The 26,300-nt window shown below is 40.9% G+C and overlaps 1 protein-coding gene across 9 annotated transcripts in view; it reads right to left on the minus strand.

Annotated features, from left to right (window-relative positions):
* DIAPH2 (diaphanous related formin 2) overlaps positions 1 to 26,300 on the minus strand; it is an 811,118-nt gene that overhangs the window by 475,131 nt on the left and 309,687 nt on the right. For all 9 annotated transcript variants that reach the window (XR_012160923.1, XM_073360856.1, XM_073360855.1 and 6 more), the window contains one exon: positions 22,101 to 22,195. Coding sequence is in view for 8 of the 9 variants with exons in the window: in XM_073360856.1 (XP_073216957.1) it covers positions 22,101 to 22,195 (95 nt within the window). In the remaining variant the exon portion in view is untranslated. The remainder of the gene's footprint in view (positions 1 to 22,100; positions 22,196 to 26,300) is intronic.

Here is a 26,300-nt window from a genome sequence, read left to right on the forward strand (position 1 = left end):
TAAGGGGAGTGTGCTGGAAATAGGATAGTCAAGACATGGAGAGAGGGAGGTAAGTTATAAAGTAAACAATACAGTGTGAGGGGAAATCAGATCAAGATCTTAGATATGAAGAAAACCCACGACGAAAAAATTTAGAGAGAACATTTATTAAAAGTATTAACACATTGGAGCCATACAGAATAATGCCAGTAAAGTAAGTGTCTGAAGGTTTCTTTCATCCTACACGATACCTCCCACTAACTAAAACTGTGTTCAACTTTCCTTCACAACAAATCCTCAACCTATGGCATCTTTTATGTGTTCCATAAGTCTGGAAGAGCCTTGCATTCACTGTTCAAGAAATTAACAAACTTAAGAAAATTGTTTCAGTAGATTTTTTTTTTAAATCTACATTAATATAGTGTTCACTTGTGACTTCAGTCTACTTTTCACAACAAAGAATCCAACTTTGTCAATTCATTTTAAACTGTTAAAAAGTGTTGTACACATTAACCTAAAAGTTGAAGTAATAATTCTTGGTATGCCACACAATTAAGTGTTACTGTTACTTTTTAATTCAGTACAATCTATACCAATAAAGATTTCTTTTGGAGGAAAAATCCTCGACAAGAAAAAATCCTGCACACTTAGTTCTAAATTTTCTATGATGGTAGCTGGTGAGCAGAAGTGAATTTGTTTTCAATTTACTTGAACACATTATTGAACAAATGGAGAAAAAATTAGTTAACAGTAGGTCTCTCCTACCAGAACAGTTAGAATTCCAATCACAGATAAGTGACAGTTTATTGACTAATTTAGGAACAAACTAACAGAGCCAGGATAAATATTGAGGCCAAATTCCACTTTCATTTACAGCTTTGTAATTCAACTGAAACTGATGTGGACTACAGGGCTATAAGTGAAGGAAGAGTTCCCCCCAAAAAATAAAAAAATTAAAAGGGGAGAAGCCATTAGAAGTAGCTGCAACTACATGAGCAGAAAATGAGAGTGAGTGATTGCACACAGGGAGAAAAACTTGAGATCTTGTGTACTTTTCATTAGAAGCAGCTTTTAACACTTCCAGTTGCATAGGTTTTCAAGAACTAAAATACAGACCAAAGCTTAAAATACCCATTTGTTCTATTTCTCTGCATTGTCAATAAAGCTGAATTTTATTTTATTACATGTTCAATGTCTTAACCCTTTCAATACAATACAATAAATTGCTAGCTTTTTAGACTTTGAACTACACATTCATTCTGTTAAAATGTTGCTTATTAAAGCTGAGTAAAGAGCTCTGCTCTCTACACTGTATTAAGAAAAATTAAATCATTCTTTGGCATGTAGTCTCGTACTGGTACAAAAATTGATGAATTTCAATGAATTTTAATAAAAGTTCAAGTTGCAGAGATTTTATGTATTTTCTAATTTCATTAGACTTCCAAAAACAGCCCTAGAGCTTTCAAGAACAAGAGGAAGTTACAAACAACAAAAAGAGTTGTGTGTGGGAGGAACCAGGTAAATGATAGGTAGTGATGTATGTCTGAAAAATTTAAAAAAATAATAATTTACTTTATAACATATATTTATGTGCATTTATTTATATACATTCACACAGATTTTAGTCACTGATACATGTACAGCCTTGAAAAAGTGTGTTTTTCAAGTGGAGTTTGAAAGTGAAAGTATAACATTTGTGGCTCAAGAGGTGGTTCAGGCATACAGGACCATACAGGAGGACATGTGGAGGCAAGCATAGGAGGTTGACATGAAGGGAACAGAGATTAACAGTCTAACCTGAGCAACAAACTGAGATAAGAGCAGAGAGGTCTGAGAGACTTGTTGAGGACTGACGTCTATGGACTGATGATAGCCATTTGTTGGAAATCCAACATGACTAAAGAATCCATGTGTGAAGAAGAGTAAACAATGACATTCAGCTTACAAGCCAATGGGACAGGGAAGATACTTGTGAGGTCAATGGTAATAAAGAAAAGAGCTGAAGGAAAACATCTTTGAGGAAAAATATTTTTCAGTTTTTGATGTGATGAGCTTGAGTTGTCAGTATACCTTCACAGAAAAAGTGACAGAGGCAGTCAAAGGAGGGGATGGGTCAAATCATGGAAGTTGGGTGGAGAGTTAGATCTTGGAGTCCGAAACATACAGATCATTCTCTTCCTGGGGGGAGACTTGCCAAGGTACACAGTTTAGAGGGAAGAGGAGAGAGGGCCAACAACAGGCTGCCAGAGTTATCAATCATCAGTATGGGAGAGGAAAAATCACCAGAGAAACAATGGAAAAAAGAGTGTCAAGAAGGGTGAGAGTGGCATAAGTATAAAATTAAACAATTCAAGTTAGCTTAAACTTGGTTAAGGAAATATGTGGATGTCAAGGTTCCTTCCCCACTCTGAACTCTAGAGTACAGATGTGGAGACCTGCATGAAAGATCCCCCTAAGCTTATTCTTACCAGTTTAGGTTAAAAACTTCCCCAAGGTACAAACATTGCCTTGTCCTTGAACTGTACGTTGCCACCACCAAACATCTTACACAACGACCAGAGAAAAAGCCCACTTGGAGACGTCTTCCCCCAAAATATCCCCCCAAGCCCTATACTCCCTTTCCTGGGGAAGGCTTGATAAAAATCCTCACCAATTTGTACAGGTGAACACAGACCCAAGACCTTGGATCTTAAGAACAATGAAAAATTAATCAGGTTCTTAAAAGAAGAATTTTAATTAAAGAAAAGGTAGAAGTATCACCTCTGTAAAATCAGGATGGTGAATACCTTACAGGGTAATCAGATTCAAAACAGAGAATCCCTGTAGGCAAAACCTTAAGTTACAAAAAGACAAAAAACAGGAATGTACATTCCATCCAGCACATCTTATTTTGCCAGCCATTAAACGAAAGGAAATCTAATGCATTTGTACCAAGATTACTTACTAACAAACAGTTGTAAGGCTGCATTCCTGATCTGTTCCCAGCAAAAGCATCCCACAGACAGACAGACCCTTTGTCCCTGCTCCACCCCAGCTTTGAAAGTAACTTGTCTCCTCATTGGTCATTTTGGTCAGGTGCCAGCGAGGTTATCTTAGCTTCTTAACCCTTTGCAGGTGAAAGGGTTTTGCCTCTGGCCAGGAGGGATTTTATTGCACTGTATACAGAAAGGTGGTTACCCTTCCCTTTATATTTATGACACGCCCCCCAAATCTCAGCTACGGTGAAACACTGGCTGTGATTTCTTCCTGGAGCTCTACCAAGTGTATGAAGACTAACAATATTTTCCACATCTCAAGGACAATTTTAACCAGTTGATTCTGGGAAACTTTCAGGGGAGAATGCATCATCCACTTTGTTGGAAGCTCCTGAGATGTGTTGGATGTCGAAATCAAAATCTTGGAGAGCTAAACTCCACTGAATAAGCTTTTTGTTATTTCCCGTGGTGGTATGAAGCCACCGTAGCACAGCATGGTCGGTTTGCAGGTGGAAACGCCATCCCCAAATATAGGATGGAGCTTTTCCAGAGCGTAGATAATGGTGTAACATTCTTTTTCACTGACTGACCAGTTGCTTTCCCTCTCAGACAGCTTCTTCTAAGCAACACTACAGGATGGAATTCTTGATCCGGTCCTTCCTGCATTAAGACTGCTCCCACAACACACTTGGATGCATCTGTGGTTACTAGGAACAGTTTGTCTAAGTATGGGGCCCTTAGCACAGGGTCAGACATGAGTGTCGCTTTAAGCTGGTTTAAGGCCTTCTGACACTTGAATGGCATTTGGCTGTTTCTTTTTGGTTAGGTGTGTCAGTGGGGTGGCTATTTGGCTGTATTGCGGTACAAATTGCCTGTAATATCCAGCCAAGCCTAAGAAGGATTGAACCTGTTTCTTTTACATTGGGACAGGCCACTTTTGGATGGCATCCACTTTGGCCTGTAAGGGGTTGGTAGTTCCTTGACTCACCTGGTGTCCAAGGTAAGTCACTCGTTTAGGCCTGTTTGACACTTCTTAGCCTTAACAGTTAGTCGTGCCTCCCTTATGCGCTCGAAGACTTTTTGTAGATGTTCCAGGTGGTCTGTCCAGGAATCTGAAAACATGGCCACATCGTCAAGGTAGGCGACTGCATATTCTCCTAATCCTGCTAGGAGAACATCTACAAGTATTTGGAAGGTGGCGGGTGCATTCCGCAGCCCGAAAAGGAGTACATTAAATTCATACAGCCCGACAAGTGTGGTGAAGGCTGACCTTTCCTCGGCGGATTCATCTAGCAGTACCTGCCAGTACTCCTTGGTTAAGTCCAAGGTAGAGATGAACTGGGCCTGTCCCAGTTGCTCCAATAGCTCATCTGTGAGCGGCATTGGATAGTTGTCTGGGTGAGTTTCAGCATTTAGCTTACGGTAGAAAACACAAAAACATATCTCCCCATCTGGTTTGGGAACTAGAACCACTGGAGATGCCCATGCACTGCCAGAGGGGCAGATTACACCCATCTGTAGCATATCTTGAATCTCCTGTTCTACAGCAGATTTAGCTTGAGGAGACATCAGGTAAGGTTGGACTTTAATTGGGTGAGCATTACCTGTGTCAATGGAGTGGTATGCCCGTTCAGTCAGTCCTGGGGCGGCTGAGAATGTCGGCACATAGCTAGTGCACAGCTCCTTGATCTGCTGTTGCTGCATATGCCCAAGAGTCATGGAGAAGTTCACCTCTTCCACACCACCACCACATTTCCCTTCGTAGTAGACACCTTTGGGCCACTCAGCGTCGTCTCCTTCCTGGGCTGAAAACTGACAAAACTTTAATTCTTGGGCTTTCGAGAATTAATATAGTACACCTTAGGCTTTCAGTTGGAGGTGGAAAATGCTATGAGATAATTAACAGCTCCCAGGTGCTCTTGGACCGTGAATGGCCCTTCCCACGACGCTTCCATTTTATGGACCTGGAGCACCTTTATGATCACGACCTGGTCCCCTACTTTGAAGGAACACTCTCTGGCATGTTTATAATACCAGGCTTTCTTGCTCTTTTTGAGCATCCTGTAGGTTTTCTTTAGCAAGGGCTAACGTGGTTTGGAGGGGGTTTTGTAGGTTGGTTACAAAGTCCAGAATGTTAGTTCCTGGAGAAGGTGTAAATCCCATCCATAGCTGCTTCAGGTGTAATGGCTTCTTAACCTCGCGGACATATACAAGTTCAAATGGTGAAAACCCTAAACTGGGATGTGGTACAGATCTGTAGGCAAAGAGCAACTGCTGCAACACTAGGTCCTAATCACTGAAGTGCTTATTTACAAATTTCATATCCTGGCCCCCAAAGTCCCATAAAACTTCTCCACCAGGCCATTTGTTTGATGATGGTAAGGGGTGGCAACCAAGTGATTCATCCCATGAGCTTCCCAAAGGCTTTCCATAGTTCCTGCCAGGAAATTAGTTCCTGCATCTGTGAGGATGTCGGAGGACCAGCCTACCCTGGCAAAAATATCTGTTAGTGCCTGGCACACACTTTTAGCCCTGGTGTTGCTTAGAGCTATGGCATCCGGCCATCGGGTGGCAAAATCCATGAAAGTCAGTATGTACTGCTTTCCTCTGGGTGTCTTTTTCGGAAAAGGACCCAGAATATCCACAGCTACTCACTGAAATGAAACCTCAATGATGGGGAGTGGCTGGAGAGGGGCTTTGACCTGGTCTTGGGGTTTTCCCACTCTTTGGCATACCTCACAAGACCGGACATAGGTAGAAACATCCTTGCCCATTCCCTCCCAGTGGAATGACCCCCCCAAAACGGTCTTTGGTCCTGTTCACCCCAGCATGGCCACTAGGGTGATCGTGGGCTAAGCTCAAGAGCTTGGCCCGGTATTTAGTTGGAACTACCAACTGTCTCTGAGGATGCCAGTCTTCCTGGTGTCCACCAGAAAGAGTTTCCTTGTATAAAAGTCCTCTTTCTACAACAAACCTGGATCAATTAGAAGAGCTGAGAGGTGGTGGGTTGCTCCGTGCCGCCGTCCATGCTCTCTGGAGGCTTTCATCTGCTTCCTGTTCGGTCTGGAACTGTTCCCTTGATGCTGGAGACATCAGTTCCCAATAAGACTGTGGACCTATGCTTGGTTCCCCCGGAAGCGATGCAAGTGATGGGGCTGTTTCCGCTGACTGTGAACCGTTCTCCGCTGATGCACTATGTTGGGGTTCAGGCTCCGACTGAGCCTCTTGTGTAGAGTTATCTGCTGTTGCTGGTGCAGGTTCGGTGGGCCCTCTGGTGTTGGGGTTGCCAGAACTGCATTCAGTGCTGGCACTGGTTCTGGTGCTGGTTGTTCTGCCGATTCCGATTCTGGGACTGGCTCTGTCTGGGTCTCTGGGACTGGATCCACTATTGCTGTTGCTGACGTTGGCATGGGGTCCTGTTCCATCACCTCTGACAGGGTCCTGGTAGAAGTTTCTGGAATAGAGCTAGGTGTGACAGCTTGCTTAGCCTGGCTGCGGGTGACCATTCCCACCCTCTTGGCTAGCTTCACATGATTGGCCAAGTCTTCCCTAACAGCATGGGGATGGGATAATCATCATAGACTGCAAAAGTCCATGTTCCTGACCAGCACTCGTACTGGACCGGCCACTTGGCTGGAGGCAAGTCAAAAGACTTTGACTTGAAGGGTTGAATAGTCACTTGGATCTCTGGGTTGATTAAATTGGGGTCCACTAAGGAAGCAAGGATAGCCTACATTTGTGCTCCGGTGTCCCTCCACGCTGTGACCTTCTTCCCGCCCACACTCACAGTTTCCCTCTGCTCCGAGGGTATCTGGGAGGCATCTGGGCCTGAGGACCTCTGGTGTGATTCCGGTGCAATGAACTGTAATCTGTTGGGGTGCTTGGGGCAGTTGGCCTTTACATGCCCTGGCTCATTACATTTAAAACATCGTCCAGCTGACGGGTCACTGGGGCGAGTTGGATTGCTGGAGAATGGTGTGGCAGGACAATAAGGTGTCTGGAGTGTTCCTTGGTGTGGGTCGGGGGCCTTGGGCTGTCCCCAGTTGTAGGGTGAGGTTGGAGGTTGTCCCTTCTGGTCTCCGCTCCAACTGCGACCAGGATTGTTCCTCTCTCCTCCCTCCACCCGTTTTGTTCCAGTTTGCCCCTTCTGATAATCGCCCCAAGTGCTACTAGTTTTTTTTCTTTTCTGCCACCTCCATCCATTTGGCTCCAATCTCCCCCACCTCGATTACAGTTGTGGACTTCCCATCTAGGATGTATCTTTCTTTTTCCTCAGGAACATCCTCTAAGAACTGCTCCATTTGCATTAGGAAGGGCAAATCTTCTGGAGATTCAACACTTGCCCCTGATATCCAGGCATCCCAATGTTTCACAATGTGGTAGGCATGTCGGGTAAATGTCTGGTTTCCAACTTAGGGCTCTGAACCGCCGACAGGAATACTCGGGTGCTCGGTCTGACTCTCGTCTTGGTTTTAAACAGTTCATACTTGTTCATGTGTTCCTTAGGCATTTCAGCCTCCACCTCGGCTAAGGGTCCACTGAGCTGCAGCCTCAGCCCTACTATGTATTGGTCTGCAGAGATGCTGTACCCAAGGCAGGCCCTTTCAAAGTTTTCTAGGAAGGCCTCGGTATCATCGCCTGCCTTGTAGGTGGGAAACTTTCTGGGATGACCAGTGGTACCTGGAGAAGGATTGCTAGGGTTTGTTGCTATATTCTGCTGAGCCTTTGCCTTCTCCATCTCCAGTGCATGCTTCCTCTCTTTTTCCTTTTCCTCCTCAGCATGCTTCCTCTCATTTTCCTTTGCCTCCATTTCTCTCCTGTGGGCAGCCTCTAGGGGTTTTTCTGCCTCTTTCACTGCCTCCAGTCTGGTTAACTCCAGTCTGTGTTGTGCCTTGGTTTCTGTCATGTTAACCTCTCTGTTTTTAACTAACTTTACACCCGAGAGTTAGAAAGAAAACAAAAAAAACCCCTGGCTTGTAAAATTTTGTTGTGCTGTAACCAGATACCTATGTTCTGTGATAGCTATTCTCAGCCTACAGTAAAATCCTCTACCTGCTCTTAGCTAAAAAAAAAAAAAAAAAAAAACCCTCTTCAGGTCCGTGAAAAACTTGTGAATTTCCCTGCAGGAGGTTAACTACCCTCCCTTTAGGTAGAGAAAACTCCAGCTCAAAAAGAACGATCCCTTTTGTTATGCCTGCTGCTCTGGCCCCAGGCAGAGACAGAAAAACTCTAATTGCTTTCAGCTTAAAACCTGCTTCCAAGCAGCCCAAAGGGGGGAAAAAAATGTCCTTTTAAAATCCTACTGTACTTCTGCTTCAAAATGATCTCAAAAAAAAAAAATCTCAAAATGATCCCACCGCTCTGCCACCACGTCAAGGTTCCTTCCCCACTCTGAACTCTAGAGTACAGATGTGGAGACCTGCATGAAAGACTCCCTAAGCTTATTCTTACTAGCTTAGGTTAAAAACTGCCCCAGGGTACAAACTTTGCCTTGTCCTTGAACCCTATGCTGCCACCACCAAGCGTGTTAAACAAAGATCAGGGAAAGAGCCCACTTGGAGACGTCTTCCCCCAAAATATCCCCCCAAGCACTACACCCCCTTTTCTGAGGAAGGCTTGATAAAAATCCTCACCAATTTGTACAGGTGAACACAGACCCAAAACCTTGGATCTTAAGAACAATAAAAGATCAATCAGGTTCTTAAAAGAAGAATTTTAATTAAAGAAAAGGTAAAAGAATCACCTCTGTAAAATCAGGATGGTAAATACCTTACAGGGTAATCAGATTCAAAACAGAAAATCCCTGTAGGCAAAACCTTAAGTTACAAAAAGACACAAAAACAGGAATATACATTCCATTCAGCACAACCTATTTTACCAGCCATTTAACAAAAGGAAATCTAACGCATTTCTAGCTAGATTACTTACTAACTTAACAGAAGTTCTGAAGAGTATTCCTGATCTGTTCTCAGCAAAAGCATCAGACAGACAGACAGACCCTTTGTCCCCCTCCCGCCCCTCCAGGTTTGAAAGTAACTTGTCTCCTCATTGGTCATTTTGGTCAGGTGCCAGCGAGGTTATCTTAGCTTCTTAACCCTTTACAAGTGAAAGGGTTTTGCCCCTGGTCAGGAGGGATTTTGTAGTTCTGTATACAGAAAGGTGGTACCCTTCCCTTTATATTTATGACAGTGTATTATAAAGAATGGCCCTGACTAGCAAGTAGAAGGAAGGCCTTGAAAATAATGGGTTAAAGGACAAAAGGAATGAAGGAGGGAGGATGTCTGATTCAAAGATTAACTAATGAAATAAGGGGAAGTTTCTAAAGGCCTCTCTCTTTCTCTCTCTCTGATAGGGGTGATTGAAGACGATTTTCAAAAAGACAAAAAGAATGCCTTTTTAAAAGAAACCAGCAGAGACCTTTCAACCCTACATGCCAGTGTTATCTTCTGTGTGAACTCACGTATAAGGAAACAGCTGTTGGTCAGCAGGAAGGAGGGGAAAAGATAAGGAGTTAAGGCCTAGGGAAGAAAGGTAGTTTTAATGCGACCCAATAGAACATGGGTTCGCATACAACGTGGTAAAGCAGCGCTCCACTGGATCAGCACATCAGCTTCCAGCCGCAGCGCTCCGCTTCCCGCCACCGGTGAGTGCGGGGAGATTGGGGAAAGGATGCCCCCCCGCTTCTTATCCCCTGACCATCCCCTCCAGAGACCCTGCGTCCCTAATCACCTCCAGGACCCCACCCCCTATCCAACCTCCCCACACTCACTGGCGGCGGGAAGCAGAGTGCCACGGCTGGGAGCTGGTGGAGTAGAGCGGGCTGCTCCGCTTCCCACCACTGAGTGCCTGTCAGGGGGCGGAGGATGTGGATAGGGGTCTGGGCAGTCAGGGGACAGGGGGGTTCGGTAGAGGGTGGGGTCCTGGGGGTGATTAGGGAACGGGGGTCTCTGAAGGGGGCGGTCAGGGGACAAGGAGCAGGGGGGCAAAGGAAATTCGAGAACGCGGTCTCACCTATAGCGCGGTAAGATTTTTTTACTTCCAAGGACCATGTTGTATCAGAGTAGAGATGTAAGTGAGTTTGGTGATGTGCTTGGGGTGGATACCTGATTATCGTCCATTATCCTAATATTTGAGGCAGGCAATGTTGCAGTCATTGTGAGAGATGTTGGTGTATACTGAGGTGATATCCATGGTGGCGAGAATGGTGTCCTGAGGGAGGTGAACAACACTGTGAAGTTTCTGAAGGAAATCATCCGCATCCAAGAGGAAGATGGCCTTTTGTGTGGTAAGTGGTTTGAAGATAGTTTCTATGTATCCTGATTATCCCTTCAGTAAGAATGGCGTGGCCAGATATAATGGGTCTGCACAGGTTCCCTTGTTTGTGTATGTTGGGAAGCCTGTAGAAGGTCCCTGGGATGAATTCATGAGGCATAAAGTTGCAGAGTTTCTTTTGGAGTTTGGGGAAGGATTTGATCTTTCTAAAATTCCTTGGTGAATTGTGAAATGCGGTCGTCTTTGTGTTCTTTACAGTAGGTGGTGCCAGAGAGTTGTCAGTTGTCCTCAAGGTAGTCAACCTGGCTGAGAATTATGATGGTATCCCCTTTGTCTGCTGGTTTGATCACTGTCTGGTGGTTGGATTTCAGGGACTGTGAAGGATGTCTTGTTTGTTAAGGATTCCACAACCAATTTTTTTTCCTGAAGAAATCCATGTAATGAAGAAGTGTGTGATTTCATCCACTGTTGGCTGACCAGTCAGATGATTCTTTTTACTTAAAACTGTCGGTGGACAGTTGTGGGTCGTGCCATCATTATTGTGAAATAATTCTTTAAGTTGGAGTTGGTTCTCCACACATTTTGTATGGCATCAGGCTCTGACATGGGGCAGAATTTCAGTCCCTTAGTCCCCTGATAATTCAGCTCCAGTAGGGGCAGTCTTGAAAAATTGATGATTTTGGGTTGTCGTGTACTGTCCACATCGAGGGTCCTGGTGTCATTTTTCCAGAGGTGGTGTTCTGTGACTTGTGGAGTTATTGTAGTTTTTTTTTTTTAATGTTTTTTTTTGGGGGGGGGGGGTTCGTTTTGTTTTGGTGTTTTTTTATTTATTTTTTTAAATATAGCAGTCTGGTGTTTCTTGCATGACCTCCAGGTAGGTTTCATGATTTTCTTCCTTCCTGTGTTCTTGTTTGAAGTGGCCCCTTCTGGAATATGTGAGGTGCAGAAGATGATTCCTCAGTTTTTTCTGAAGTCCTTCTGCAGAGCTGCTCAGCATATTTGGAGTTGTATGTAGGAGACAAAGTGTTTTAGATATGAGTCTTCCGGCAATGTTTTGGGGATCATGAAAAGAGTGATAATGTATTTGCAGGTAATAAACCACACTGTTTTAGTTAAAATAAATTGCATTAAAAGCATGAAGTCAGAATAGCAATAGGACTTGCCATTCTAGACCTAATTAACAGTTCGAGTCCATCCCACTGCCTCTGCGAAAGGTACGTGCCTGGGGCTTATTATCACTAATAAATATTCTAAAATTCCCCACCACAAAAATATTCCCATCTAAATTAGACAGATACAGAACACGAAGACATACAAAGGAGGAGAATGGGGAAAGGAAGGACAGGGCTTAAAAAAAAATAACGTGAACCATAGTATACAGCAGCCAAATAATACATGCACTAGAGGACAAGTAGAAATTATAAGATACTAGCAAATTAACAAAAGCACAGCTTGAACTGTCATCTGCATAAACCATAGTACTACTTTGAATAAACTGACTGGAGTTTCTAGCACCATCTTTAAGATTCCTTTCATATGAACTAAAAACATTCAATACAGAGTATTAGCTCTACTTTAATGGCTAAATGATATATTTTCTTACCACATAATGTAGAGAAAAAAAATCAGTATGCCTCAATAATGACAAGGAATAAGATGACGCTCCACATAAGAAAATATGATAAGCATAAGGGGGGAGGAGAGACAAATGAATTTTCTCAAAAAAATCCCAAAATTAGGCTGGGTTTCAATAAATTAAGCATTTGATTTTATCTATGAATATCCAACACAAATTAAGGATTGCTCTTTATGACACATTTTTATAAAATTTGATTTCCCCTCACCCTCCAAAAAATACTACAAAGTTGACCTGCTTAACTCCGTTAAAAAATACCTGGGAGATATAACTAAGTTTTGCAGGACCTATTCTGTATATAATAATCTCTCTCATATACGTAGTCAATTACATGTACATTCTCATACTGTTTAACGTAAGTAAATAAAACAAGATTTAAAAAATTGGAAACAGCTTGAATTCATACACGAAAGTTAAGTATTTGTCCAAAATTATATATTTTCATTACCTCTCAAATTTTGCCTACAACTGAATTTTTAAACCACTGCTTTGTTTTACTCAAATTTTTAATTTGAGGTTAAGTACTCTTCAGATACCTAACAAATCTATTACATATTCAGCTAAAATGACAATTCCAACATTTACATACCAGTTTTATTACTCATCAAAGGTGCAAAAAACAGAATGGTAGATAGCATCTGTTATATTAATTGTACACGTGACAGGTTGGGTCACAGAAACCCCCTTGGGATTGCCACATGATGTGCTGAAACTGTCTCTGAGCCCATTTTCCCTGCCAGCTTGGGACTTCAGAACCCTGTTTGATTGAGCCAGACACACTAGCCTGCTGCAAACACAGACCGAGGTCTGAACCATGCCCCACCAAAAGCTGCAGACTTAACAGAAAACAGCTTAAGAAGTGCTCCTGTCTCTAGCACCCAGATACCCAGTTCCCAATTGGATCCAAACCCCAAATAAATCCATTCCACTCCATTTTAAGCTTATACAGGGTAAACTCATAAATTGTCCGCCCTCTATAACACTGATAGAGAGATATGCACAGCTGTTTGCTCCCCAGGTATTCGTCACTAACTCTGGGTTCAGTAATAAGCAAAAAGTGATTTTATTAAATATAAAAAGTAGAATTTAAGTGGTTCCAAGTACTAACAGACAGAACAAAGTAAGTTACGAAGCAAAATTAAACAAAACATGTAAGTCTAAGCCTAATACATTAAGAAACTGATTGCAGATAAAAATCTCACCCTCAGAGATGTTCCAATAAGCTTCTTTCACAGCTTCGACCCCATTCTAGTCTGGGCCCAATCCTTTCCCCTGGTACAGTCCCGATTCCAGCTCCAGTGGTAGCTAGGGGATTTCTCATGACTGCAGCCCACTTTGTTCTGTTCCACCCCCTTATATAGCTTTGGCACAAGGCAGGAATCTTGTGTCCCTCTGGGTCCCCACCCCTCCTTCTAAATGGAAAAGCACCAGGTTTCAGATGGATTCCAGTACCAGGTGACAGTCACATGTCCTGAGACATCCAAGCCTTCATTCTTCCTCGCCTGACTCACAGGAAAGCTTGCAAGTAAACAGACTCATTACAACCAACTGTCCTAGTTGATGGGAGCAATCAAGATTCCAAGCCACCATTAATGGCTCACACTTTACATAGTTACAATAGGAGTTAAGAGTAACACTTCATATTTCTAGCTTCATATACAAGAATGATATATTTATACAAATAGGATGACCATACTCAGTAGATTATAAAATTTGTAATGATACCTTACAATAGACCTTGTTCATGAAGCATATTCCAGTTACATTATATTCACATTCATTAGCATACTTTATAACATTATATGGAATGCAATGCGTCAGCCCAAAATAACTAAAATTGAAACAAATAAATCATCATAGTGAAATAAAATATCCAATAGATAAATATTCCATTATTTTACATGTTACAGATGAACATTCAGTCTATTAAAAAAAATGTCCATTGTTTTCAGAATAAATTCACCACTACTTTATTTTAATAGATACTGAATGTGCCTAAGATACAACAATCAGTAAAGTTGATCCTTACCCTTAAGTGGCTAAGTCTTATTCAACTCTTTAAAAATGTTTTGTTTATCGTCAAGGTCCAAAACTCCTTGAATGATAGACTTTATTCATCATTCAAATTTTCTTTTTATGGGGGTCCTAAAGCAACACTTTAGATTTAATACATCTATCTGAAGGACTTTAGGGAGACATTTTTCAATCAAATAAATTGAATTTTGAGTTTCAATGTCATTTTGGTTAATGTACCACTCTGATTTTCTCTGATTCTTGACCAGCTACAGCTGGTACCATGAATAACTACATATAGACAATTATTTTACAATGCCTTCCTCCCCCTCCATTTCTTACGCCTCTATTAAATGGAGAAAAAGAAGTACGTTGCTTTATGGAGAAGGTCTCGAAAGGGGGAACGCGAGAAATTGATTCAGTATGTTCAGGGATATTTTGGAGCAGTTTATTAAGTGAGAATTTGGGTTTTAAGAATATTCTCTTTAAAAAGTTTCAGTATCTGTTCCACCTTTGCATGTTATCATCCCCAAAAAATAGGACCACAATAGTAATAAAAGAGAAAGTCTTTCAGACATACTCGTACAATATACTATACAACTAACACAGAGATGCAAGCTACATCAGATTTAAGTGACCATAACTATTCTGGCTTCACTTCCCAACCCTGCCTGGGGATTTGCACTTGTCAACTGATGAAGCGTGACACTAAATAAGAATTTTGGCCAGGATGAAAGAAGCAAGTTTAAGGTTGAAGAAGGGCATAACTGTTTTTTTATGTTAGTGCAATTGTTATGGTGCAGCAACATACCCCCAAACTGCTTCTCAGCACAGCATACCCCAAAAAAACCACCACTGACTCTAAAAATCTGCAAATTGACATAAAAAGTACATGTAAAAGCACACAGAGAAACCTTACTGAACTCAAACTACAGTGCCTATGAAAATACACTGTAAACCAGTCTCACTATGTCCAAACTGTAGATTAATGTAGGAGCCTCAATGCTTTGAGTTTAAATATTTTCCTTAAGTATTTGAATCTATGATGTACTACAGCAAGTCCACGCTATGCATTCAAAATCAGAGAAAGAACATTAACTGAAGTCCTATATCTAGTCAATTACTTGAAGTCTATTTCCTTTCTGGTGTTTTGAGGATATTGCTGGACATAGTCCCTGCCTCATTAGAATCTTAGATGGTATCTGAGGAAGGAGGTAATAAAAAGCCCCTCCATCCATGTACTTCAGTAGGGTGCAGTACAGATCAGCTACCTAATCCTGCTACTGGCACTTTTCCCCACAAAGAGCAGTGTCTACTATATCAGGATGGAGAAAAAAATAAACCAGCTTCAACAAAAGAAATGGGGTCCACAAATAGGAAAATTTCTATCTCTGGCTGTAAATTCCTCTATGACACTAGGATTTTACGTCTAATAAAAAAAAGTTGCAATGAGAGGACAGAAAACTGGAATGTCTTATTGTTGGTTTTATAAAATCAGTGTGCAGGAATTGAAACAATACTTGACAGTGACTTCTATAATTTAATAGATGATAGTTTTCTGTCAAGAGTTGGTTGCTCAATCTGAGTTCTTATTTTAAATTCTAGGGAAAACAACAACTCCATGTAAACAGATTTTGTAGTCTTATCAATGTCATGCTTCCCATACTGATCACATTTACAACCACCTAAGCTTTCATCACTTCAGACAGTTTATAACAAATACATAAGCACAACAAAGTATGTATTGAACTCTTACTAACTTCTGCAAATTTCTAATCGGAAATATAAAAGCAAAACAAAGGAAAATAAAAATTAATAATTAAAAAACAATGCTCTACTGGATTGTTTGCATAACTCCCTCCCTCTTCTCCCTTTTGTATAATGAAAGAGTGTAAAAAAGAAAACCCATCTTAGGGTTAGAGAGATTTCTGGTAAGTTTATTAGCATACAGATAGCTTAAAGTGACCACTCACACTTCTTCAGAATACCAGACCTGATAATTCTGGGAACAGAGGGGGCTCACCCCCACCAGCGAGACCTTGAATGCAGTGTGCATTGTCATGCTGCAAGAAGGCCGCCATTTTGAAGAGCGTGTCATCACATCAGTGGGGGCAGGGAATACTATTTAAAATGGCACCCACTATCCAATACTGGACCAAACATATCCAGTTTGGTCTCAGTTCTAGATGGGGGAAAAACATTAGAAATGCAAGACTGTCTGGTTTAAAACCACATGAACTGACTGCCCAGTGTAGATTTTTTAATTGTTTTAATATTGTTTGTTGTGTAATGCTTTTACTTACAAATAAAATAGGCTTGCATCGGAAGTGATGTGCAGTACCTTATAACTGTGGGAAATTACCCTGTTAGTCTCCATAAGGTCTACTTAAGCAGAGTCTTTTACTAGGAATAAGACAGGGAAGGCAAGGAACTGTTCATCCTGGAGATACACCGGGTCAGATGGGACACAGATGTATCTCTTCACCCAAGAGGTGATGGCCAGGGGAGCCAGACGACAGAGTGTAGGTGCGCCTACTGTTCTACAAAGAGGGAGTGCAGATGCAGTTGCCTTGAATTGCACCTGTATTCCAATACATATGGACTCAATACCCCAAATAAAAATGCACAAACAACGGTGTATTAAAGAAACATTGATTAGTGGGGGGAAAAAAGGAAAGCAGATAGTAAAACAATGTATCATGTATTCAGTTTTTCTATTTTTTTTCATTTATACGTTTCTACAATATGCTACAGAAATTACCACCCTACATCATTACCAGCTTCCAAACAATTAAGCTTAATAATCTACTAGAAACATACTACTAGGCTGCTTGTTGGGCTCATAGTTGAAGGATACAACGGCCTGGTTGTGCTAAAATTAAGCTCACTGGAATTTCAGTACAGGCCCTGATGGAAGGCTATAGCATGAAATTAAGCTAAGCACTAATATACAAAAGGGGGAATGTATTTTTCTCCTCAATAGGAGGACTTTACCATGCAGGGTTTATTCCAATGTGTGGTTGTTTTACTTTTTGGTGGTGGTTTTGCTTTATTTTGGTTTGGGTTTTTTGCACTAAGTATTTAGACTTTGATTTAAAAGGATGGGGTATAAATCCAAATCTACCCCCCTTCCACCCAAAATTAGTGATTTGCTATTTCTTTGTAAAGGGAATGAAACCCAGGATTTCTCGCTCTCATCATTCCTCTGCTCAGCAAATATCTGTGAAACATACTGGCTACAAGTCCCATCCCACTCTAGTGCTGGCACACAAAATACTGTCAGTTACTTTTTTAGCTCAATGAAAGAGATCTGGGATCGCTCTAAAACTTCCAGCCCTACTGTGGGCGTCAATATGCCGCCACGATGGATTTTTTTTCATTTTTTTTTTTTTTTTTTAAGTCTAGGAAGTTACATACAAAAGTATGTTAAAAGATCATTATTACGGATACAATGTCAAATCAAGCACTCAAAAATAAGAAAATGACAGAAGTTAAGTTAACCTCTGCATTAAGTTATGCATCTTAATTCAGCCCCCTTGTGTGAATGCATTATGATACAATCTACTTACATGGTCACATATTTTTGCTGTTGGATTCTTGCCTCGTTCAGTGCTCAGGATGGACCTGCTCCAGGGATCAACCAGGGTTGTACAGCAAAAGAGACTCTTGTCTGTAGGACCCCTCTCCCTTGTTAGCTGCTATTTTCATCTTAAACATTCCGAACACTGAGCCCAAGCTTCAACATCAGAGTTTTGCCATCAAGTTTAACACAGGCAGAATCAAGAGAATCATTTATATTTAATAGTTATCCAAGTGCTGGGTTGTTTTTTTTTTTTCCATTACATCTGGATGAGCTGGCTCTCACATTTCAGCACACATTTTGCTTTAACATGATCACTACTTGTAGCTTAACAGTTTGATGGTTCTTAGCACTGAAATGGCAAACTCTCTTAAGACCACTGTCATTTATACACTGTTGTAACCTGGGAAACCCAGCATTGACGGATAGCTCAGGAATTGTTAGAACACACAATCTGTTAACTGCAGCTCTGATAATTAAACAATATTAAATTTGTACCTTCACACACACCTGAGTTTCCCTCTACTAGACAAGAATAAGCAATGAAGGATTATGCTGAGTTGAAAGCAATAACGTACCAAATTTACAAGAGGAGAAACAGAATTGGCAAAAATTTTCACTCTTTTTTTGTTTAATGGTTAAAGGTTAATTTAGTTTTTTCCACTCGTCTCAGAAGCTAGCATAATTTAGCATTCATCAATGCCTTATGTAAATACTATAGCTGTTGATGAAAAGAACAGGCCTAAGGTTGTATGTACTCATTATTAGTAACGGAGGTCATATAAACAAGTAAATGAAAGACCTCTAATTTTACCACAGCTGAGAATCACAACTTGACAAAAATCCATTTACATAACACTTCACTGTGATTTTCATGGATACTGCTAGTTACACACAATTTTTTGTTGCATGACCACCATATACATGCCAGCATTTCTGAAAGATCAATATGATTTGAAGAAATCTGAAGCCAATTGAAAATATATATATATATTCTTTTTTCAACAGACAAGCGTTGTAATGCAGTATATTGTTTTTGTTTTGTCATAATAGAACACTTCTAAACTCTTCTAACACACAATAAATTACAACTTCATAATTTATTCATCTTCGGATCAAATAATTCTCACAACCCACCATACCCTCTGCACCCCACACAAGAGTCTTCTTTTTTTTTTTTAATTTTAATCTTACTCCACTTCTCAGCAATTCCTAAAAACAGACTCTGAGGTAAAGATTAATTACAAAATACGACCATATGGATTTGCTACTATATAAAAACTATTTTAATAAATAACTCAACATAACACTTGCAGTGGGTAAGGTAAAAACAACATACAATCACTGGAATTCAAAGGAATTCAAAAGGTGGTTGGATCAGCCATACATTTATTGATACATCTTATACCCAAGGAAAGGTAATCTTTGCAAAATGTATATTGGCTCTTTTGACTAGCTATATTAGGGACTCCTCCTGGATTTCAAAAAGTTCTCCAGTTTCAGCACAGCAGCTCAAGTATAATGTGAAGCCAAGATGATCCAGAGTCATATGGCTTTCTATGACTAATTCAATTCAACATGGAAATTACTCTTCTACTCTACTTCCTTCTGAACTAGCTTTGTGATTCACCTCTAAATCCCAGGCTGGGAAATTCTGCGAAAGAGTTTTCCCAGAGAACCTAACCAACTTCTAGGAAAAGAGGTCTGTGCCCTGACACATCTGACTTTCCTGCCACCTGGAAGAGAGAAGAGGAATGTGCTTTTCATTCTCTTCTCCCTTCTTGAATATGGGCTGAGGATTCCCACCACTATGCCCCCCTCCCCAGTCTTTTGCAACTCACAGCTGTTTTAAGGGGTAAATCACAATTTATCTTTCAACAGTTTCATATACACTGCCTATATTCTAAGTGAAGAAAGTAATCAAGTTGGTTGCTCTTAGGTCACAGAAAAGGCAAGAATTCATGTCTCCCAGCAAGAGAAGCAAAGATAGACTTTTCTTTCCCACACTTCGAGAACCACCCCCACACACACACCCCGCAGCTCAGCACTGACTACGCCTGTACTGTCCCTTTCAGACAGCAGTTCAATGAAGCCTTACTAGAGAAGCTGGTGAGTTTCTCTGCTGCTCAGAACATAGCACACTGAAAATGAACAGATCATTATAAAATGCACCGCTGCCCTTCCCACTCATTAGAGCAAGCTGCCTTCTTTGCAATGGCAATTTTTTATTTTATTTTTTTAAATCTTGGACACTATAACCGAACACCTGACTTTCAGCATGCACTGAAGTTTCCCAGATTTGACCTGTGACAGCATCTGGGGGAACAAGTTGCAGAAAAAAGGACTCTGACAACACGCTGCTCTTTCCCAGCGAGTTTTTTCTCTAGCAACTAGCACCATGGTATTAATTTTCCTCTGTACTCAATATAAGTAATAATCCAATTATTTCTGGTAATTACAAGATGGAAGTAATATCTTCTAAAACACAATAAATTAGAAAAGTAGCATTTTCAATATGTACAACTATATAATACCAATTTAGCTTTACCTCCTGTGATATGTAAGAGGCATAACTAAGTTTTTGTACACAATTTTTTAGAAGATCTAAAATGTATTAAATGATTAAATAAACAACCTCCACCAGTAAATACTTTGCAATTGGTATTACTGAAAATGTTATACTAGTAAATAAATGACAATCTCACATATCTGGAGGATTAGATTCGAATGGAAGATTTTTTTTCAGAAGTGTTTGAATAAGGTCAGACTTATATTATATAGCTTGTGTCACAAACACAAAGGGAAGGGTAACCACCTTTCTGTATACAGTGCAATAAAATCCCACCTGGCCAGAGGCAAAACCCTTTCATCTGTAAAGGGTTAAGAAGCTAAGATAACCTCGCTGGCACCTGACCAAAATGACCAACGAGGAGACAAGATACTTTCAAAGCTGGAAGGGGCGGGAACAAAGGGTCTGTCTGTCTGATGCTTTCGCTGGGAACAGATCAGGAATGCAGCCTTACAACTGTTTGTTAGTAAGTAATCTCGCTAGAAATGCGTTAGATTTTCTTTTGTTTAATGGCTGGCAAAATAAGATGTGCTGAATTGAATGTATACTTCTGTTTTTGTGTCTTTTTGTAACTTAAGGTTTTGCCTACAGGGATTCTCTGTTTTGAATCTGATTACCCTGTAAGGTATTTACCATCCTGATTTTACAGAGGTGATTCTTTTACCTTTTCTTTAATTAAAATTCTTCTTTTAAGAACCTGATTGATTTTTTATTGTTCTTAAGATCCAAAGGCTTTGGGTCTGTGTTCACCTGTACAAATTGGTGAGGATTTTTTATCAAGGCTTCCACAGGAAAGGGGGTGTAGGGTTTGGGGGGATATTTTGGGGGAGGACGTCTCCAAGTGGGCTCTTTCCCTGTTCTTTGTTTAACACGCTTGGTGGTTGCAGCATAGGGTTCAAGGACAAGGCAAAGTTTGTACCCTGGGGAAGTTTTTAACCTAAGATGGTAAGAATAAGCTTAGGGGGTCTTTCATGCAGGTCCCCACATCTGTACCCTGGAGTTCAGAGTGGGGAAGGAAACTTGACAGCTTGTTTTCCCGATAAGTATTTCACATGGTGTAACGGGTCTTGAGCAACACATTAGTATCATTTTTATGCTTTCTCTGCTGTACATCATATAAACCCACTAATAATAGCATCCAGGACTTTTTGTGACGGATTCTGCATAGATTTAAATAGATTTATTTGGTCATTGATAATTTACTGAGGCCTCACTCCTCATCAAATCAGTTCAAGTTAGGAGTAGGTTTGTCTCCATGCAGAATCAGACACTGTACTAACTTCCCCCTATGAAGAGGAAAGTATATGGAGGTGCACAGAGAAGAGAATAAATTCCATACTTCATGATTGCAGGCAATATTTATGTTCACAGTGACAAAAGGAAACATGACTGATTGTTAAGTACATGGTGCCTGACAATACAGTCACCACGCAGGCAAAACTCATTGACTTTAAGGGGTCATTGCATGAAGCAGCACGATACCCTGGCATATATTAAATAAAAGGTGTCAATAATATAATTGTACTATGTCCTCTGCCACAGACTGCAAAAAAAAAAATCTGTAAGTCATCATGATGAAGCACGAACTTGCAAAATATTGTAATTAACAAGCAGTAAATATTACCCCATATTAAATCAATGTATCTGATGTCCAACATGGCTCTTGTATTCTCTGACATGAATGGGGGTTGGGGCATCCCCACACGTCATCAGTAGAAGATAGCTTAATGACCATTTGAGTATTTGCTCATTATTATTTTAGTATTTTCTGTATGCATGAGAAAATTAACATGAAAGCAAAAAGAAGCCAGACTATGGCAAACAAATGTACCCTTTTGTCAACAGTTCCTTTATATAACAATTACTTTGTCTGTATTCTTCGCACCCAAAAATAAAACGGAAAGAGCAGTCACAATGCATAGGTATTAAAGAAGATAAAGTGAGGAGTTTATAGCATGCGTTTAGCATACAATTTTGAATAGTTCCTTATTCTTCTTCTTGAGTTAAAGCTCATTTCTTTGAAGAGATTGTTATGAGGAAAGCTGTTTTGCTGAAACAGATTACATTATGACTTACCTGAATCAAGGATTCACTCAGCTTCTTTTCATCCACCTCTAAAATAATATTTTTTATTTCTTCATAAGGCATTCGGAAAGATCCCAGAAAGATTGCTGAAATTAAATAGGAAGTTATTAAAAACAAATAAGTCAAAAGTATGAAGCAACATCATATTTTAAGTAATATTTTTACTGCAAAAACACATTCAGAAATAGGTTAACTATAGGTCAGATTATCTACAGGAAAAAACAAATTTATATAGAAGACTACATAAAGTTTTAGCAAAATAAGTCGGTTATCTCATGACAATTTCTAATGACAAATGTCCACATTCTTAAAAAATAAAAAGGCAATTATATTTTCCCTCCTTGATGATTTGAACTGACAGGCCAAAGACTGAAATAAGTGCAGGGAACTGGACTAGACGACCTAGAGTGACCAGATGTCCCGATTTATAGGGACAGTCCTGATATTTGGGGCTTTTTTTTTTTTTTTTTTTTTTTAAACCTAGGCACCTATTGCTCCCCACATCCTGTCCTGATTTTTCACATTTGTTATCTGGTCACCTTTTGACCCCTTGAGCTCTCTTCCTGTCCTATGATTCTACTCTCTCATACTGCAACACACACCCTCACAAACACTGAAGCAATTTTCTATGAAGGGTGAAATGTCTGCACTGCTACTGTACCTACTGGACGTATGCTGTGAATAGAATATTTCAATCTCTTACTTTCAATCCTGCCCCTTTCACAAAAAGCACTCACATGTATGTGTAAATTGTGCACTTGAGATTGTTAATAATCATTGGGAGCTGGTACTCTATGGCATTGTGTGAGATAAAGTGCTGAAAAAATGCAACATCAACAGCAGTACAACATTTCCCAAAGGGATAAACATGATGTGGGAAAAGACACGTGGCCCTCCTCCCCACCTCTACTGGGGTAGTAGCGGGGCCAGTACTGAGGTGAGCACATGCTGTATACTTTTAAAGCCTAACACAGCTCTGAGGCTCTCAAAGAAATTTAAGATGAGTTAGCTGAAATATCTCAGGGAAGCCCCATTGCTGTGTGGCCCCTGTGCTAATCTATACTCTTCCAAATGGATTTTGGACTTAAAAGTCATCAAGTAGTCCTGATAGGCTACCACAGTTGCAACCATCTGAGCTGCAATAACTTGAAGGGGTGTGTCAAGGTTCCTCCCCCACTCTGAACTCTAGGGTACAGATGTGGGGACCTGCATGAAAACCTCCTAAGCTTATTCTTACCAGTTTAGGTTAAAACTTCCCCAAGGTACAAATTAATTTTATCCTTCGTCCCTGGATCTCCACTGCCACCACCAAACTTTAACTGGGTTTACTGGGAAACGTAGTTTGGACACATCTTTCCCCCAAAAATCCTCCCAACCCTTGCACCCCACTTCCTGGGGAAGGTTTAGTAAAAATCCTCACCAATTTGCATAGGTGACCACAGACCCAAACCCTTGGATCTGAGAATGAAAAAGCATTCAGTTTTCTTACAAGAAGACTTTTAATAGAAGTAAAGGAATCACCTCTGTAAAATCAGGATGGTAGATACCTTACAGGGTAATTAGATTCAAAACATAGAGAATCCCTCTAGGCAAAACCTTAAGTTACAAAAAAGACACACAGACAGGAATAGTCATTCTATTCAGCACAATTCTTTTCTCAGCCATTTAAAGAAATCATAACACATACCTAGCTAGATTACTTACTAAAAGTTCTAAGACTCCATTCCTGTTCTATCCCTGGCAAAAGCAGCATAGACAGACAGACACAAACCCTTTGTTTCTCTCCCTCCTCCCAGCTTTTGAAAGTATCTTGTCTCCTCATTGGTCATTTTGGTCAGGTGCCAGCGAGGTTACCTTTAGCTTCTTAACCCTTTACAGGTGAGAGGATTTTTCCTCTGGCCAGGAGGGATTTTAAAGGGGTTTACCCTTCCCTTTATGACAGGGTGTCAAATCAGCTTGTCAGAGAAGAGTGTCTCAGATCAGTTTCTACCAGTGACCCAATGTGGCCAAAGTTTCTACCTGAGGTTGGCTTCTGTGCCATCATTTTCAATACTGGCTCCATGTAGACTTCAACATTAACCGTGCCTTGGCACAGTTGTGTCAAGGTGAGCCATGTCTGTGCTAACACGAACACCCTGGCCATGATATGGCTCTCCATCCCATCTGACAATGTCGTCACAGCATCATGTGGTGTTCTCATGTGGCTACACAGTCCAATCTGTGAGAAGCAAGATCCTGAACAGATGTCACAAGGGAACATGCAGTTTCCCACTGAATACTTGACAGGATGCTTGGCCTTTTTTTAAAAATCAGTTTTTCCACATCTATCTTCTTCAAAGTGTTTACAACCTTCATTGATAGTTGCTCTTCATTATGTGTCTGATATCAAAATTTATGTTGAATGAGCTAAGATTCTATTTAAACATGTCAAAAATATTTTCATTGACCACCCCTCCTGTGCTTTCTGAGAAACCTTTCTTTCGGAGTCTATCATCACTCATTCTAATAACATGACCAGGCCATAAGGTGAGCTTTGATAATTATTGCTTTGATACTCTTTCAACTATGTTAATATTTGAGCCTGTCTCTCAATAATGGACTTTCAAAATAGGAGAGAGACAGCACATGTGACCAACACAGAGGGACCGTCCTCTACACTGACCTAGCTGGGGATCAAGCTAGATGCATAGGCTGGTATACTGCAACTCCCTCAGGATAAGCTTTGGGAGATACTGGGCTTAATTAGAAGAGGTAGAGGGGCAAAGAAAGTTACACTCTGTGAACTGCAGTCTAGTCACAACTTTCCCTGCTCGGTGGTAGCCCTGGGGTTAGCAGTGACCACTGCAAGCATAGAAAGACCTCACCATTTTAAAAGAGTTATTAGAAAGATGGAGGAGGATTTCATCCCCAGGGTGTGGGGACAATTTCTGAGCAATTTTAATGGAGTGTCATTCTGAAGGGAATGTATGAATAATGGAGGTTGATTTTAAGATCTACTCAGATGCTTTGGAAGGGATGGGTTTTGGGATATTTTACCAAAGCAGATAGTTCACCCAAAAAATGGTTCTCCACCTGGATGGTAACAGGGATAGTGCAGAGTATAACATTCCTGGAATTTTTCTTGTTTAGGTTCCAGTGGTTATTTGGGGAATGGAGTTTGCAAATAAAAGGGCTTGTTTCTGGTGTGACAACATAGCTGGTATACGTTATCCATCACCAGTCCTCCAGATCACACAAGGTTATGTGATTGGTAAGGGCATTTGTACTACCATGTTTAAGCATTAGCATCTATTTCTCTTCCAAGCATGTGCCCAGGGTTGATAATAGCATAGCACATGCACTGTCTCATTTTCAGATGGACAGATTTTGGGATCTGGCACCAGGAGCCAACAAGGAACCCGAACAAATACCACTAACTATGGAATCTTGGCATATGATGGTTGTCAGTGTAGCACAGAGATCGGTATCTCCGCAAACATTGCAGAGTTAAATTCTGTGCAATTCCAGGATCTGGAAGGCCTGTCACCAATATGGCCCATTGCAGAGAAATATATGCTGCAGTGCATGGTTTTGTTAGCAATCCAACAGCTGGCATCTTCAACCATCTCTACTCACCTGTCAGCCCTTACATCTGTCAATGGCTAAGCTGTTACCCAGTGTTTTAGTTCAAAAGTTTAGAGTGGGGTGGTCTGGAAGCACCAGCCGGAGTGAGGATACATGTCATTCCATCACCGTTAACACACTTAGGGATCTGATGTAGATCCTGAAATCCATACGTGAGGCTGTGGACAGGAGATGGCCTTATTCAGGCTGGCATTTGTGGCAGCCTTTTTTGGAGCTTTTAAGATCAGTGAGCTAGTAGCTGGATCCTGTAAGGATTCTTCTGGCAGGTCTTTGGAACTGAGGGATATACACTGGAAGGGGTGATTGGTTATATTCACCTGGAAGTCGTCAAAAATGGATCAAGGGGGCGAGAGTGAATCCACTATTCTACAGGAAGGTGGCAAGCCTGGGATCTTCCCTGTGGAGGCTGCGAGGGCACACGTGGCAATAAGACCAGGGAGGATGGGCCTCTCTCATATGGTTCCCTCTCATTCAGGATTGGGGCAGCAACAGCAGTCGCCCAGCTGAGTATGGGAGCTAAAGCAATTCAGGTAATTGGGCATTGTCATTCTGAAGCTTACAGAATGT

The sequence above is a fragment of the Lepidochelys kempii genome, chromosome 9 (assembly GCF_965140265.1).
Source record: "Lepidochelys kempii isolate rLepKem1 chromosome 9, rLepKem1.hap2, whole genome shotgun sequence".
Taxonomy (NCBI): Eukaryota; Metazoa; Chordata; order Testudines; family Cheloniidae; genus Lepidochelys; species Lepidochelys kempii.